General features: G+C 38.2%; 1 protein-coding gene across 1 annotated transcript in view; it reads right to left on the reverse strand.

Moving 5' to 3' along the window:
* Window positions 1-18,844, reverse strand: part of CFAP54 (cilia and flagella associated protein 54) — a 288,982-nt gene that overhangs the window by 154,082 nt on the left and 116,056 nt on the right. Inside the window, exons 31-35 of the mRNA XM_024754400.1 lie at window positions 14,364-14,478; window positions 13,909-14,009; window positions 4,471-4,701; window positions 2,580-2,722; window positions 832-1,013 (exon numbers count right to left, since the gene is read on the reverse strand). Coding sequence (XP_024610168.1) covers window positions 832-1,013; window positions 2,580-2,722; window positions 4,471-4,701; window positions 13,909-14,009; window positions 14,364-14,478 — 772 coding nt within the window. The remainder of the gene's footprint in view (window positions 1-831; window positions 1,014-2,579; window positions 2,723-4,470; window positions 4,702-13,908; window positions 14,010-14,363; window positions 14,479-18,844) is intronic.

An 18,844-nucleotide genomic window follows, 5' to 3' on the forward strand; every position in this document is an offset into this window, starting at 1 on the left:
GGGTCCTGAGAGGTGAGCAGAACCCAGACCTTCTAGGGCCCTGAAGCTGGTACAAAGGAGCAGAGGATGCAATGCTCATGGTCAAGGGAGGTGATGTGGGTTTACTTTACATTTTTATAAGGTCACTCTCTCTACTTCAGGAAGAAAGTGGGAACGTAAGTATTCCTTTCTCATCTAGAAAGAATAAATTTCTTCTCATCTCTTGAGAAGTTTGAAGTACATCTCCTTCTTGCTATGAGAAAAAGGAAACAAATTTCTTTGTAGCTAATGATTCTAATTCTGAGTTTAATAATCTATCATATAATATTTAACAAGAACAAGACAAAAGCGTTTGACAGAAGACACAAGTAGCCTGGAGAAGCAGGAGGTCAGGGGGGAAGGGACAGGGCTTCCCCGTGGCCTAGAAAGATCTTCCCCTGTGCTAGAGGGGAGAAAGGAGTCTATGGTGCCCAGGAGGGATCAAGAGCCCGAAGAAGAACCCCTGGTGTCACTGGAGAAGCCCATGTCCCAAGTGTGGCTAGAAAGCAGCAGAGGGGTGCCTGAATATTCATGGAGACTTTGTAGACAAGGACAAAGGCCACCTCAGCTCTGGGTGGATGTATGACTATGACTAAATGGGCTTTCCCTCCTCCCTCACAACTTGACCAAATGTGAGACCTCAGTCCCATGGCAGGCAAGCCTTACAGATGACTGACATAAAATCCAGCAAATTTAATTTCACAGATGAAACTAAAATTATGGATAATAAGTAAATAAATGTATCATACATGCCCAAATTCATGGGCTGAGATTTACGTCCACTACATTAACAAATAAGAAGGACCACCTTACCATTGCTCTCCTGCAATATAAGAAGATTTTCATAAAATGATCCAAGAGACCCACATTTGCTGAGTGATCCTTTTCTTTACCACTGAGACCTGATTGAGAGTCTGATTCATAACCTGTTTGTGTCTTGGAAACATTTTCATCACTCATCTTGGAATTAAGAAATGCCGAAAATTCTTCTGCATCTACAGTACAAATATAAAGTATAATATTATTGAAAAGAGAGTTAAGTTCCAGGAAACACAACAGGTGACTAGCATCAAATGAATAATTCAGATAACAAGCGCTACATAAATTTGGAGAAAGGACAGAATTATCATGGATATGCTGAACCCGGGAAAGTTTCCAGAGAAGGAGGCTTTTAGATTAGGTCTTAAAGGGTGATCATGATTTAGCTACGTGGGAAGAATATAGAGAACATTCCAGGCAAGGGTGATGGCCAAGGGAACGATGCAGAGGCAGGAATGTCATGCTTTGGGGGAGAAGAATGACGGGATCCCACTGTTCCTTAATTTCCCCGCAAACAGGCCATTCCCTGGACACACACGCCGGAAGGTGAGGAGCATCCCCTGGTGTCAGGCAGTGCAGCAACCCTGATCACTCGTTCTCCCGCTGCTGTGCTATAAAAACACTGAGGATTTCTCCTGCCACAAACACTCCCTTACTAGAACTCTGCATTAAATAATAAGTCTCAATAGCAGAATATTTTATTGCCAATTTCATGGGAGGTCTTAGGGAGCTACTTTAAAAAAAACTCAAGAAGCTGTATATATTGTAATGTACATACAAAACTTGGACTCTTTCTATGTCCACGGAATTTACTTTCAAATACTTTAATAGTCCTGGTATGACATGCAGGTACCAGTTAAACTTAAACTATACCCTAGAAGAAATTAAAAAGCATGTTAAGTACCTCAAATCTGAATCAAACCCCCTGGGGCAGTTAACCAGCATATGAAATATCCCATCCAGCAATAAGCCATATAGGATTTAAAATGCCATTTTTGAAAATCTATATAAGAGGGTTTGTACTAGCATAAAGATATTAGAAATAAATTTTTATTTGTGAAATGAGTGGTATTCAAGATAGGTGATTGTTTAGAAATAGTGTCATCAGTGCAACACCCAGAGAGCCCTGTTCACCTACATCTCTCCACGTCCTGGAGGCCCCCGTCACCTGACCAGAAGACAATATTGGTTGGTCCTGCCATTAGGGTATCACTGCCTTCATCTTGGAGACAGCTTTCATGGAAAGTGATAATTACAGCTCCTAAGGCAAGAGTGGACTGCCCTGAGTACAAAATCAGAACTATGAAACAGCTGCATGATGTTTTCATGCCTGCTTGCATCAGTATGTTTGGTGGAATTTGTTCTGAAACTTACTTCCACTAAAACATAAAACCTGACAGCAAGTCTTCACTTACCTTGACCACTGGAGGCTACCAATATTTTTTAAAAGAACATTATATTTGCTGAATGGCCAAATTGATTTAGGGGAGAATCCTACATAAATATTTCCAAATATATATGATGATGCCACAAAAATGTAGAAATATTTTTAAAAAATAGAGTAAGAATCTCCTACAAAATATCACAACTCAACTAAATTCCTAAGTCATTGGAAAATGATGTGTGTAGCTCTGTGTCTATGGGGGGGGTGTACGTGTCAGGGTATGTGTGTATGTATGTGTTTCATTTGTGAATTAAAAAATCTAAAGACAATTTGATAGCATAGAACATATTTATTTTACCTGATGATAAGTGAGCCTTTCTTTTTTTAGCTGTAAGAAGGAAATCAAGTATCACTTTATAGTTTTCTAGAGTCAATTTTCCTGTTGGTAATACTGTTCCTGAATTATACAGTGAGAACATATTAGGATCAAATGATCGGAAACTGCAAAGGGGAAAAAAACTCATTAAAAGAACAATATAAGCAAAATTGAATTAATTCTGTCAAATACCAAATAAATAAATACATGTTTTAATAAAATGGAATTTAGCACCAAGTTACCCTGATACAAATTCGGTCACTGTCTAATTTTTGTGCCCCCAAGTAATCATGCACAAATGGCCGTGTGTGACCGGCAGGTCGGAGAAGAAGAGCTCTCGGTGTCCAGGGGACAGTGAGGAAGCCCATCTGATCTGAACTGTTTTCCCTTTCACAGCCTCAAGAATGGGTCACTTTGCCAAAAGCCTTCCCTGTTAGTCAAGCAATCTAACTGCTTCTTAAATGCTAACCTGGTCTAGCCCACATAGACCAGAATTTTACTTTAAACAAAATTCTGGAGAAATAGAAACTGGATCAAGTTCATTGTGGGTGTCAACCTGCATATTGTTCACTGGATTACTGAAATAAATACCCTCTTAATTCATATCCCTGTCACCATTCTTTCCTTCCTCCAATCCATCTGATATGTTGCTGTCAGAGAAAGTGCCTATCATAGACCTGCTTAAAAAAAAAAAACAACTTAATAATCTTCCACTGTATATAAATTAAAGTTGAGATTTAATAGACTGTTAAGACCCTCCAAGATCTGGTACTGATCTACTTTCCTAATCACTTCTCACCACTCCCTTTCACATGCCCTAGATTCTGGTCAGACCCCTGGGGGTTCCCATCCTGTGTCTCCTACCTGGGCTCTTGACTCACTCTTCCACCTATCCGAAATGCCTATTTCCCTACCTGCACATTTCTAAATCTTGCCTGTCCGTCAGGACCCAAGGCAAGTGGCTTCTCCCCGTGAAACCTTTCCTGTTAGTCTCATCAGGAGAAAGCCTCCTCCCAAGGAACAAAGACTTTATGTGCACTTCACTTTTTACCATTATTTACAATTATTCGTGAACATTTGTGAGCCACACTACCAGACTCCAACTTGTATATACTGCTCACCTTTGAATGCCCAGGTACTTATCTCAGCACCTGGTATCTAATAGGTGCTCAACAAGGTTTTTTTTTTTTGGCCACGCTGTGCACTTGCAGGATCTTAGTTCCCCAACCAGGGATTGAAACCCAGACCCACAGCAGTGAAAGCTCAGAGTCCTAACCACTGGACCGCCAGGGAATTCCCTCAATGAGTTTTTTTTCTGTTGTTCTTGTGTTTTTAAAGAAAGACTCTGGTTACATAAGAGTTACTGTGGTTACATGGTATTCCATATTATGTATTTATGTTCTTTTTTTTATCTCCTATAAACAACACTTTAGCCAAAGACAATCAACAAGAACTGGAAAATGTCTTTGGAATTAATGACAGAAAGTTTACATTGTATGAGAAAATACAATCTGTGTTTATACAGGCTTAAAATATACCTCTAAATGAAACAGAGATTTGCCTAATGACTACTAATATAATTTCTGTACAATTAATATTAAACTTCTCTTGGAAAATTGACTTTCCCCTTTCACTGAAAGCTATATTGACTAATATATTCAAAATATATGCAAATTAGTACTTCATAAGCACTTCAGCACTCATTTGGAAAAGATTCCGAGATAAGAAGTTTAAAAATATACCAAAGGTCAGTACAGACTGAAGCACTTTGTAAACCTCTTTAAGTTATCATCAGCATTGGAGCCCTGCTCATAGAAATACAACCCATGTACTTGAGACTAAAGAAGTATTATTCATTGATAATATACTCTACCTGACCATTACCAATGACGAACCAAATTTCATCTTTGTATGTTCCCCTAGCTTTGTTAAAAGCAGATTGAAGTGTGCGCTTGCCAGATACAGGTTCATCTGAGCTTTCCAGGGCATCTCCTCAAGAAATATTTGATGAAACCTCTTCTTTTTAACATAATTTAATATTAAAGGATTCAAGTTATCTACCAGGAATCGATGTGCTACTTTTCGAACATCAGCTCTCTTATTTCTGCAGAGGGAGAAGGAAGTTTTAAAATTATACAAACTTCCAGACATTTAACAAAGAAGAATGATTCCAATTTGTACAAAATACATCAAGAAGTCACCTGACTGCCCTTATGCAAATGTTTCTGGTTTATCTGTCATTTCCTTAGCACTAAAAACGTGAACTAGGACAGTGAAGCAGGCACAAGGATAAACACTAGGGATGAAGACACTATGAATTGCCTTCAATTCTCTCTGATGTCTGTGTGCTAGGCTCAAACCAAACAGCGCTTTTCTTTTCCGTCACCAAAAGGCCACTGAGATTAGACAACTAAATTATAACATTATAATGTTCACATTCATCAACTAACTTCAATATTAAACAAGAAAATCATTTCTCTGTTCTGTTCCTTAAGGGAAAAAAACAATGGAGACAAATTTTTTCTAACATTAGTTAGCCTACAGAGGAAATAAAACAGTCAACTATACAACTATACGTGAAATAACTTCATACATCCATATGCAGTGTGCTCTGGAAAAAACTAATATCTCAAAATTTAGCTAATAGTTTAGGTTTTAAGTATAACATATATTCAATTTGTTTCAAATTATTCCTATCAAAATCTCAAAGTAGCCCACCTAATTTTTTTTTTTGCGGTACGCGGGCCTCTCACTGCTGTGGCCTCTCCCGTTGTGGAGCACAGGCTCCGGACGCGCAGGCTCAGCGGCCATGGCTCACAGGCCAAGCCGCTCCGCGGCATGCGGGATCCTCCCAGACCGGGGCACGAACCCGTGTCCCCTGCATCGGCAGGCGGACTCTCAACCACTGCGCCACCAGGGAAGCCCAGCCCACCTAATTTTATAGTTACATAGTTGTTTAAATGGCATGACTACTTCTTCAAAATACTTTATCTTTTTTTTTTTAACCCTTGACAATGTTGCTGCCTCATTGGTCTGTGCCATTCTACCTGATTTATATTGGAGAAGGGGAAAAAATGATCTCAACTGATAAGTTAAAGTATCTTGCTCACTTTAATAGACAACATGTCTGCATCTGAATCAATACACACACACACACACACACACACACACACACACACACACACACACGGAAGAAAAGGAAAGAGGGATGGATGGAAGGAAGGGAGATAGACGTTGTTGCATGAAAAAAACAGATATTCTGAAGAACAAAGGAAGGAAGGAAACTACTTTTTTTTCTTTTGGTACGCGGGCCTCTCACTGTTGTGGCCTCTCCCGTTGCGGAGCACAGGCTCCCGACGCGCAGGCTCAGCAGCCATGGCTCACGGGCCTAGCCGCTCCGCGGCATGTGGGATCTTCCCGGACTGGGGCACGAACCCACGTCCCCTGCATGGGTAGGCGGATTCTCAACCACTGAGCCACCAGGGAAGCCCGGAAACTACTTTTTGATATGTAGTGTTGACATTATCATTCAGTGCTAAATATTTTGTATTTTGTTCATGACTTCCTTTTAATCCAACGTTTTTTGAGTTTTTGCTGTTGTTTGGTTGTCTTAAGTAATGTTTTTTGGTTTCCAAACAAATTGAAATGTTTTAAATAACTCTACCTTAAAAATTAAAATTACAATTTCCAAAATAAAAATCAATCTTATTCCTGTGTGAAGAGGTCAAGTCACCTCAAAAGGCCAAGGAGAGTGACAGGACTACCTGCATCTTCCCCGCCACAGAGGATGAGATCATACAGGGAGATACTTCTCACTTTGGCGTTAGGATCATTTTGAGCTGGAGGTAAATGAGAATGAACAGATGCAGAAAGATGCCTTCTTGGAGTTTCCCTTATCTGATAGAAAATAGAAACTTCTGAAAAATGAAGAATGCCATAAATCTCCTCTCCTGGGAAATTTTATGGCCATGAAGAGCGAAAATCAGCGTCAAGATGGACCTGCCCAAACAAGTCTTACTCCAATAGTTTCTCTCATATTTCTACCAGAGTTTGCTGCCCTTGAAAGCCTAAACCCCTTTTCCTTGTTTTGTCACTTTACTATAAATTTGTTGTTCTTTTGTTAAGATGCCATAGAAGCCCAAGTCCTAACTACCCCTTTGAGTAACTCATCACTGAGTTCTCCCATGCATATGCAAACATTAATAAACTCCTGTTTGTTTTTCTCTTGTTAATCTGTCTTTTGTCAGTCTAATATTACAGAGTCCCAGCCAGGGAACTTAGGAGGGTAGAAGGAAAAATAATTTTTTCCTTGCCTAAAATCTCAATGAAGCTGGGAAGTAATAAGAATAAAAGCAAAAATTAAGGGCAAGGAAAATAAACACAATAAAGAAGACTTACAAAGACAAAATTTGGTTCTTTGAAAAAATGGGGAAAAAACAGACAAACCTCTGACAAGATAAATCTCAAAAATATGAGAGAAGACAAAAATTAATGAAGTTAGGAATGAAATACAGGGTGTAACTGTAGATATAGCAGAGATTCAAAAGATAACATGAGAATATAATAACGTTTTATGAAAATATATTTGAAAATTTAGATAAAATGGATAATTTCCTAGAAAATAGAATTCATCAAAAGGAACTCAAAAAAAAAAAATCACACGGGCTTCCCTAGTGGCTCAGTGCTTAAGAGTCCACCTGTCGATGCAGGGGACACGGGTTCGTGCCCCAGTCCGGGAAGATCCCGGATGCCGTGGAGCGGCTGGGCCCGTGAGCCATGGCTGCTGAGCCTACGCGTCCGGAGCCTGTGCTCCGCAACGGGAGAGGCCACAACAGTGAGAGGCCCGTGTACCACAAAAAAAAAAAAAAAAAATCACAGATTCAGAGTGGCTATTAATCTTAAAGAAGTTGAATCAGTAGGTAAAAAATGAATGTATGTGTGCAGACATAGTATGTTATAATAAAAATACATATTTGGTCTTTGTCCTTTGTTCCAGGTATAGAGCTCCTAAAACTTGGAGTTTCCTGAGTGATAGGAGTTTCTTGTTATTCATGATGGAACACACCTGAGTCTAGTAAGGTGCTAGACTCAGGTGCTAGTAAAGTGACTCAGGGTTGGGTCCCTTAGAGAGCCTCTGGATAGGGGCTGGTCACCATAAAAATCAAACACATGATTACTAAGTGGAACTCTCAGCCCCAACCCCCAGTCTCCAGTGACTGCAGATTGGGTTTTTTAAAAACCTGTGAACAATAAGGTTCAGAGAACTTCCAGGTTGGTGAACACATCCACTTGCTGGGAGAGCGATGCATCACAACTTCTCAGGGACAGAGGTTCCTGTGCTCAGGACCCTTCCAGACATTGTCCTATGAGCCCCTTCATCTGGCTGTTCACGTGCATCCCTTATAAACCAGTAAACATTAAGTAAAATGTTTTTCTGAGTTCTGTGAGCCATTCTAGCAAACTACTGAACCTGAATGGGGTGAGGCGGAATTATGGGGACCCCCTAGTTTGTAGTAGGATGGGCAGAAATGTGGGTAGCCTGGCCATCCCATTTGTGGCCGGCATCTAAAGCGGGGCCAGTCTTGTGGGGCAGGGTCCTTCAACTTGTGGGATCTGATGCTGACTCCAGGTAGATATTATCAGAATTGAATTGAATTTTTATGCTATAGCTCTGTAAGATGTTACCATTAGGAGAAACTAGGCAAAGGGTTTTGTATCCTTGGATGTAGAATATCTTTTTGGACAGTTCTTCCCGTCTTTTTTATCAATGGTTGTTCAGCTATTAGTTTTAATTCTGGTGTGCTTGTGAGAGGACATGAGCCCAAGGTCCTTCCACTCTGCTATCTTGTCCCAACTCCCTGAGAAGTGGTTGGTTTTGGAAGACACATACCGTTGGAGTCAAAAGTGTGAGAAAAAGACACTGTGCACGGTTTAACATTTGTGTATTAATGTAATTCACTGCATAATCAGATTAAAGGAGAAAAAAATCTTAGTGAAGAAGAAATATTCAACAAGACTGAACACAATTCAGAAGAAAACTTTCAGAAAACAAGAAATAGAAGACAATTTCCTAAATTTGATAGAGTATCTTCCCAAATCCCACATAAATATACCCACATAAATATGCCCAACTGATATTTTGCCAAGCTGCAAAAGCAAATCAGTAGAAGGAGGACAGTCTTTCCAACAAATGGTACTGGAACAGTTAGATATCTATAAGTAAAAAGATAAATCTCAATCCCTTATACAAAAAGTTAATTCAAAATGCATCACAAGTATATATAAAACATAAAACTTGGGGAAAGAATATATGACCTAGGGCTAGGCAGTGTTCTTAGATTTGACACCAAAAGCACAACCCATTAAAGGAAAAATTGATAAGTCAAACATCATCAAAATTAAAAACTTTTGCTCTGTGAAAGACTGAGAAGAGGATGAAAAGGCAAGCTACACACTGAAAAAAAAAATTTGCAAACCACATATCCAACAAGGGCCTTGACCTATACCTAGGATATATAAAGATCTCTCAAAATTCAACAGAAAAACTAAAAACAAACAGTCCAATTAGAAAATGAGCAAAAGACATGAACAGACACTTCACTAAGAAGATATATAGGTGGCAAGTAAGCACATGAAATGAGGTTCAATATCATGAGCCTTTACAGAAATGCAAATTAAAGCCATGAGACATCACTAACACCTATTTTAATGACTAAAATAAAAAATAGTAATACCACTACCTGCTAGCCAGCATGAGGAGAAACTGGATCACTCAAACACTGCTGTGGGGATGTGAAAAGTACACCCACTCTGGATAAAAGTATGGGATTTCTCACGAAGTTAAACATGCACTTACCATACAATCTAGCAACTGCGCTCTTGGCCATTCATTCCAGAGAAATGGAGATTTATGTTCACACAAAACCTGTACGTGAATGTTCACAGCAGCATTATTCCTAACAGTCAAAACAATCCAAGCAATCCAAATGGCCTTTAGTGTGTGAGTGGTTAAACAAATTGTGGTATATCCGTGCCACAGAATACTACTGAACGATAATAAAGTGAACTAGTGACGCATACAACTTGAATGGGTCTCAAAGGAACTGTGCTGAGTGGAAAGAAAAAGCCAATCTCAGAAAGTTACATACTGTGTGATTCCATTTTTATAACATTTTTGGAATTACAAAATTATAGAAATGGAAAACAGATTAGTGGTTGTCAGGGGTTGGGAGGGGGAGAGGAAGGGAGGTGGCTGTGGTTATGAAAAGGTAGCAGGGGGGCTTGGCGGGTAGATCCTTATGATACAGCTGTTCTGTTTCTACACTACGGTGATAGTCACACAAGTCTATAAATGTGATAAAATTGCATAAGACTAAATACACACACTCATATGATTGCACATAGAATTGCTATAATCTGAATAAGGTCAGTAGATTGTATCCATGTCAATTTCCTGTCTGTGCTATTTTTAGTTATGTAATTAATACTAGGAGAAACTGGGTGAAAGGTATACAGGTTTTTTCTGTATTACTTTTTGTAACTGCATGTGTATGTACAATTATCTGAAAATAAAAAGTTTTTAAAAGTGCATGTTACAACAAGGATGTCCACAATCACAAACTCCATTCAAGATTAAACTTGACATCCCAACCTGTAGGCTAGACAAAGAAGTAAGAGGCTTGAGTGTTAGAATGGATTAAGCGAAACTTTCATTATTTGTTCACAGTATGACCGTCCACACAGAAAATCTGCAACTATGGATAAATTACCAAGTTGTATAGAAGATCGAGTTGTTTATAAATCAATCATATTCATATATAAAAAACAGAAGTATTCAAAAACATAGTTTTAGAATACCATTTACACAAATACCAAAAAGCATTCCTTTTATGTAGCTAACAAAAGATAGATAACAGCTTTATGGAGAATATCATAAAAGTTTATTGATAGATATTAAATAGGATCTAAGTATGTGGTCTGTCTACTAATAGAAAGATTCAATGTTGTTTAAAACAATAACTTTTCAAACCAATCCATATATTCAATTCTATCTCCATCAAAATCACAAGTTGTTATTTCTTTTTATTACTCACAGCTATTCCAAACTATTTTGTGGAAGAATATCTAAGACATGCATGAAGGAAAAGAACATCCTGGAGAGACTTGTCCTATCAAGACAATAAAACTTAATTTAAAACCAAAGTATGATAGTGTGATATTGACTCAGGGATAGACAGACCAATGGGACAGGAAAAAGATTCCAAAACTACATATAAGACGACTTGCTAAATGACAAAAAGTGACAGTGATGACAGAATAGACTACTCAATAAAGGGAGCTAGTCAATCGGGTATAATGAAACTATAATGAAACTAAAAAAGAGGGGGAGAGGGATTCTTCCTCTCACCATTCATAAAAATTGATTAGAGTTGGATGCAATTCCTAATTGTAAAATCAAACATTTAAATTGATGAAGAAAATACCTTACTACCTCAGAGAAGAATTTCAAAAATGATAAAGAGAAATGTTGATACATTTGACCCAATTAACAGTTATAGCTTTCGATTTAAAAAAAGATGACTTTCAGGGACTTCCCTGGTGGCACAGTGGTTAAGAATCGCCTGCCAATGCAGGGGACATAGGTTCAAACCCTGCTCTCAGAAGATCCCTCATGCCGTGGAGCAGATAAGCCCGTGTGCCACAACTACTGAGCGCAGAGCCCACAAGCCACAACTACTGAAGCCCGCATGCCTAGAGTCCGTGCTCTGCAACAAGGGAAGCCACCGCAATGAGAGGCCACACGCCACAATGAAGAGTAGCCCTGCTCGCCACAACTAGGGAAAGCCCGCGTGCAGCAACAAAGACCCAATGCAGCCAAAAATAAATAAATAAATAAATAAATAGATGAATGAATGAATAAAAAAAGATGACTTTTAAAATGTAAATGGTGAGCCTCAAACTGAGAAAAGCATTAGTATCCAAACTTCTAAAAATAAATGAGAAAACAAAAGTTGCAAATGTGCAAAGGATCTAAACAAGCAGTCTTGAGAACAGAAAAACCCTAGGGTTTTTAAAAAAACATGAAAAGCTGCCTAACCTCATTAGTAATCAAAGAAATAGAAATTAAAATAACAAGGAGAGAAAATTTCACAGCTCATAGGTCCACAAAAATTTGATAATAACATTAAGTATCAGGGAAGATGCTGACTAAGGGAAACTTGACACACCACTGATGAAAATTTTAAAGCAATTTAGCAATATCTAGAAATGTTAAAATGCTCATATCCTGAGAACTACACTCCTGTGTATTTACCCCAGAAACTCTCACATGTGCATATGGAGATATATATAAGAATGTCCTTTGTAGCACTGTTTACATAATGGAAAGTTGGACTAGACTTGTGTATAATCAACATGAAAAAAATCTCACAAACATAATAGTGAGGAATAAGAGCAAACTGGCAAAAAAATTTGTAGAAAATAATACTGTATGTTATTTCGGGGCATATACATATATAATTGAAGTATAAAGTCACTTATAAGCACGATAAATGCCAAATTTTGGATTGTATTACTTCTGGGATAGAGGGGGACAGAAATGCATCCCAAACTCTTTATATGGTATGCTGCATATTGGGTACATGTTCATTTGTTATATTATTCTCCATACTCATCTAAAATATGTCATAATTTAAATAAAGAAAATGAAGGGATAATCAAACAGAACGTAGGCAAATGCAAACAAAAAGAAGAGTGGTTTAATTAATATTTATATGTTGAAAATTAAGATCAAAATCACTAAACAGGTAAAGGAAAGCATTAAATAATGAAGGTAAGGTATATAAAGAATGTATGAGAATCATAAATGTGTACTTGTGACAATAAAAGCTAAACACACCATGATAAGTTTTATGGTTTAAGTTTTATAAACAAGAACATTATCTGCCAATAATTAAAAGTAATTTACCAGTTTAATCTCCCGGCCACTCTTATCTAAATTACTGCTATCACCATCTCCACTCCAGGCCAGTTACTCTATAGTATATCATCCTGTTCATTTATTTTATAAAATTTATCAAAAATTTAAATTGTCTTGTTTCTTTTGCACAACAAAGGAAACCATAAACAAGACAAAAAGACAACCCTCAGAATGGGAGAAAATATTTGCAAATGAATCAATGGACAAACTATACAAACAGCTCATGCAGCTCAATATCAAAAAAAGCAACCCAATCAAAAAATGGGCAGAAGACCTAAATAGACATTTCTCCAAAGAAGACATACAGATGGCCAAGAGGTACATGAAAAGATGCTCAACATCACTAATTATTAGAGAAATGCAAATCAAAACTACAGTGAGGTATCATCTCACAATGGTTAGAATGGGCATCATCAGAAAATCTACAAACAATAAATGCTGGAGAGGGTGTGGAGAAAAGGGAACCCTCTTGCACTGTTGGTGGGAATGTGAATTGATACAGCCACTATGGAGAACAATATGGAGGTTCCTTAAAAAACTAAAAATAGAATTACCATATGACCCAGCAATCCCACTACTGGGCATATACCCAGAGAAAACCATAATTCAAAGAGTCATGTACCACAATGTTCACTGCAGCACTATTTACAATAGCCAGTTCATGGAAGCAACCTAAATGTCCATTGACAGATGAATGGATAAAGAATATATGGTACATATATACAATGGGATATTACTCGGCCATAAAAAGGAATGAAACTGGGTCATTTGTAGAGACTTGGATAGACCTAGAGACTGTCATACAGAGTGAAATAAGTCAGAAAAACAAATACTGTATATATTAACACACATATGTGGAATCTAGAAAAATGGTACAGATGAACCAGTTTGCAAGGCAGAAATAGAGACACAGATGTAGAGAACAAACATATGGATGCCAAGGAGGGAAGTGGGGGGGTGGGATAAATTGGGAGACTGGGATTGACATATATACACTAATATATATAAAACAGATAACTCATGAGAACCTGCTGTATAGCACAGGGAATTTTACTTCACTTCGCTGTACAGTAGAAACTAACACAACATTGTAAAACAACTATACCCCAATAATAAATAAATAAATAATAAATAAAATAAAATAAATAACAAATAAAAAATAAATTGTTTATTTGTGTCTTTGTTTATTTTGTGTTCCTTTTATTAGTATGTAAGCTCCCTGATGGCAGTGATCTTATCTGTCTACGCTACCAATGTATCCGTGGTGCCTAAAATAATGCACAACACATAGTAACCCTCAAGTTAAAATTTAATTAATTAATCAATCAATACCTTTCTTGCTCCGCCATTTCAGAAATAAAAGGATTTTTATTCAAAAATTCTCTTAGAGTTTCCTTTTTTTTAGATCTCTGTCTGGGCTTCACTTCTGTAGACTTAACATGGGAGATAACAAAAATGTTACAAATCCAATTTAAAATCTTAACACGATACCATAATTTACTTGTACTCTAATGCTTATCTTTTCACATTAAAATAGTGGTTTCTTTATGCCCCTCAATTAAAATTATTAACAAAAGTAAAAGAAGTACCCCTGTAGACAAAAAAAAAATGGTTATAAAAATATCCTTGTGATAAGAATTAAAATATATTGCATAATTATAAAATTATGATTGTTGGTATTCTCTTCTGTTTCACATTATACTAAATTATAGTACAGCCAACCATCTCTAGATGCATGAATCTCTTAAGTTCATGAACTTAAAATTCAAAATTTATATGAAACTTACTCTGCCAATCTCCACTACTGCAGCTTTGAACTTCTTCATAGGTTTGATGACCTTTTTACACAAAGTACTGTCCTTATGTTTCAATTTTTTTATTCCAAGTAGGGACTCATTCCTCCTAATACAAAAAGATAGTCAGTTAAAAGGATCTACAAGAATTTATAAAACTACCCCAAAGTAATAAACCTTTAATGAGTATTGCCACTGAAATTATGCTAGAAGAATACCCAAAACTGGTTATGTCCCATGCATAAATGAGACTGTGATACTCCTGGCCGTCAACGAATAGCTAGTCTCTCAAAAGAGCAAAATGTAAATCACACCATAAAAATGTGATGAGAGCTGAAGTATGATCTAGGAGGAATAGAACTGAACTGAAACTAAAACATGAACACTCCCCTTTAAAACTGAGAAAATAACTACATAAGAGTGACCCTAGACAAACTACCTTGCTTCCAACAGACTTCAGTCCTTTTAGTTCCATCAAGTGCAAGCTCCCAGCCACTATCAACTTCTGGATATTAACAAGAGATAAGCATTTCAGATGACTACATTCATCCCTTGGTAACTGCAGGGGCTTGGTTCCAGGACCCCCTCAGATACCAAAAGCCAAGGATGCTCAAGTCTTTTATATAAAATGGCCTAGTACTTTCATATAACCTACACACATCCTCCTATATACTTTAAATCATCTCTAGATTATTTAAAATACAACGTAGGCTTCAGAGGTCAGATCCCAGGGAGAGGACTGGGGTTGGCTGTGTAAACACAGCCTGAAGGGGGCTAGTGCACCACAGTTAGCAGGGAGGGAGTCCAGGAAAAAGTCTGGAACTGCCTAAGAGGCAACAGACCATTGTTTCGGAGTGTGTGAGGAGAGGAGATTCAAAGCACAGCGTAAACGAGCTTCAGAGATGGGTGCAAGCGCGGCTATCAGCGTGGACCCCAGAGATGGGCATGAAATGCTAAGGCTGCTGCTGCAGCCACCAAGAATCCTTTGTGCAAGCACAGGTCACTATCCACACCTCCCCTCCTGGGAGCCCGTGCAGCTTGCCACTGCCAGTGTCCCGTGATCCAGGGACAACTTCCCAGGGAGAACACAGGGCACGCCTCAGGCTGTTGCAACGTCACGCTGGCCTCTGCAAACACAGGCTCATCCCACATTCCATACCCCTCTATCCCCCTGGCCTGGGTGGAGCCCCCTAATCAGCTGCTCCTTTAACACCCTCCTGTCTGGGCGCGAAGAACCCATGCCAGAGGACGACCTACATGCAGAGGCGGGGCCAAATCCACAGCTGAACCCCAGGAGCTGTGCGAACAAAGAAGAGAAAGGGAAATTTCTCCATGCAGCCTCAGGAGCAGCAGATTAAATCTCCACAATCAACTTGATGGACCCTGTATCTGTGGAATACCTGAATAGAAAACGAACCATCCCAAAACTGAGGCAGTGGATTCTGGGAGCAACTGTAGACTTGGGGTTGCTGTATGTGACTGACTAGTTTCTGATTTTTATGTTGATCTTAGTACAGTTTTTAGCATTTGTTATCATTGGTGGATTTGTTTATTGGTATAGTTACGCTCTTCTTTTTTTTTAATTACTTTTTAAATCTTTTTATTTTAATAATTTTTTTTTTACATTAATAACTTTATTTTTTCTTTCTTTTCCTTTTCCCTTTTCTACTGAGCCTTGTGGCTGACAGGGCTTTGATGCTCTGGCCAGGTGTCAGGCCTGCACCTATGAGGTGGGAGAGCCGAGTTCAGTACATTGGACCACCAGAGACTTCCCAGCCCCACATACTATCAACTGGTGAGAGCTCTCCCAGAGACCTCCGTCTCAGTGCTAAGACCCAGCTCCGCTCAATGGCCAGCAAGCTCCAGTGCTGGACAGCCCATGCCAAACAACTAGTAAGACAGGAACACAACCCCACCCATTAGCAGAGAGGCTGCCTAAAATCATAGTAAGTTCACAGACACCCCAAAACACACCACCGGACGCGGTCCTGACACCAGAAACACAAGATCCAGCCTCATTCACCAGAACACAGGCACCAGTACCCTCTACCAGGAAGCCTACACAGCCCACTGAACTAACCTTACCCACTGGGGGAAGACACCAAAAACAATGGGAACTACGAACCTGCAGCCTGTGAAAAGGAGACCCCAAACACAGTAAGAAAAGCTAAATGAGAAGACAAAGAAATATGCAGCAGATGAAGGAGCAAAGTAAAAACCCACCAGACCAAACAAATGAAGAGGAAATAGGCAGGTTACCTGAAAAAGAATTCAGAGTAATGATAGTAAAGATGATCCAAAATCTTGGAAATAGAATGGAGAAAATACAAGAAACATTTAACAAGGACCTAGAATAACTAAAGAGCAAACAAACAATGATGAACAACACAACAAATGAAATTAAAAATTCTCTAGAAGGAATCAATAGCAGAATAACTGAGGCAGAAGAACGAATAAGTGACCTGGAAGATAAAATAGTGGAAATAACTACCACAGAGCAGAAGAAAGAAGAAAGAATGAAAAGATTTGAGGGCAGTCTCAGAGACCCCTGGGCAAATATTAAATGCACCAACATTTGAATTATACGGGTCCCAGAAGAAGAAGAGGAAAAGAAAGGGACTGAGAAAATATTTGAGGAAATTATAGTTGAAAACTTCCCTAATATGGGAAAGGGAAGAGTCAATCAAATCCAGGAAGTGCAGAGAGTCGCATACAGGATAAATCCAGGAGAAACACACCAAGACACATATTAATGAAACTATCAAAAATTAAATACAAAGAAAAAATATTAAAAGAAATGATCACGTGATCAATCCAAGAAGAAGATATAACAATTGTAAATATTTACGCACCCAACGTAGAAGCACCTCATTACATAAGGCAAACGCTAATAGCCATCATAAAAGGGGAAATGGACAGTAACTCAATCATAGTAGGGGACTTTAACACCTCACTTTCACCAATGGACTGATCATCCAAAATGAAAATAAATAAGGAAACACAAGCTTTAAATGACACATTAAACAAGATGGACTTAATTGATATTTATAGGACAGTCCATCCAAAAACAATAGATTACACTTTCTTCTCAAGTGCTCATGGAACATTCTCCATGATAGATCATATCTTAGGTCAAAAATCAAGCCTTGGTAAATTTAAGAAAATTCAAATTGCATCAAGTATCTCTTCTGACCACAACGCTATGAGACTAGATATCAATTACAGGAAAAAAGGTGTAAAAAATACAAACACACGGAGGCTGGCTAAACAATACACTACAAAATAACCAACAGATCACTCAAGAAATCAAAGAGGAAAACAAAAAAATACCTAGGAACAAATGACAGTGAAAACACAATGACCCAAAACCTACGGGATGCAGCAAAAGCAGTCTAAGAGGGTAGTTTATAGCAATACAATCCTACCTCAAGAAACAAGAAACACCTCAAATACACAACCTAACCTTATAGCTAAAGCAATTAGAGAAAGAAGAACAAAAAATCCCCCAGAGTTAGCAGAAGGAAAGAAATCATATAGATCAGATCAGAAATTAATGAAAAAGAAATGAAGGAAATAATAGCAAAGATCAATAAAACTAAAAGCTGGTTCTTTGAGAAGATAAAATTGATAAACCATTAGCCAGACTCATCAAGATAAAAAGGAAAAAGACTCAAATCAACAGAATTAGAAATGAAAAAGGAGAGGTAACAAGTGACACTGCAGAAATACAAAGGATCATGAGAGATTACTACAAGCAACTCTATGCCAATAAAATGGACGACCTGGAAGAAATGGACAAATTCTTAGAAAAGTACAACCTTCTGAGACTGAACCAGGAAGAAATAGAAAATATAAACAGACCAATCATTAAGCAATGAAACTGAAAATGTGATTAAAAATCTTCCAACAAACCAAAGCCCAGGACCAGATGGCTTCACAGGCAAATTGCAACAAACATCTAGAGAAGAGCTAACACCCATCCTTCTCAAACTCTTCCAAAATATTGCAGAGGGAGGAACACTCCCAAACTCATTCTACGAGGTCACCATCACCCTGATACCAAAACCAGACAAAGGTGTCACAAAAAAATAAAACTACAGGCCAATATCACTGATAAACATAGATGCAAAAATCCTCAACAAAATACTAGCAAACAGAATCCAACAGTACATTAAAAGGATCATACACCATGATCAAGCAGGATTAATCCCAGGAATGCAAGGATTCTTCAATATATGCAAATCAATGGATGTGATACACCATACTAACAAATTGAAGGAGAAAAACCATATGATCATCTCAATAGGTGCAGAAAAAGCTTTTGACAAAATTCAACACCCATTTACGATAAAAACCCTGCAGAAAGTAGGCATAGAGGGAACTTACCTCAACATGATAAGGCCATGTATGACAAACCCACAGCCAACATCGTTCTCAATGGTGAAAAACTGAAACCATTTCCACTAAGATCAGGA

The sequence above is a fragment of the Neophocaena asiaeorientalis genome, unplaced genomic scaffold (genome assembly GCF_003031525.2).
Source record: "Neophocaena asiaeorientalis asiaeorientalis breed wild unplaced genomic scaffold, Neophocaena_asiaeorientalis_V1.1 scaffold92, whole genome shotgun sequence".
NCBI classification, from domain to species: Eukaryota; Metazoa; Chordata; class Mammalia; order Artiodactyla; family Phocoenidae; genus Neophocaena; species Neophocaena asiaeorientalis.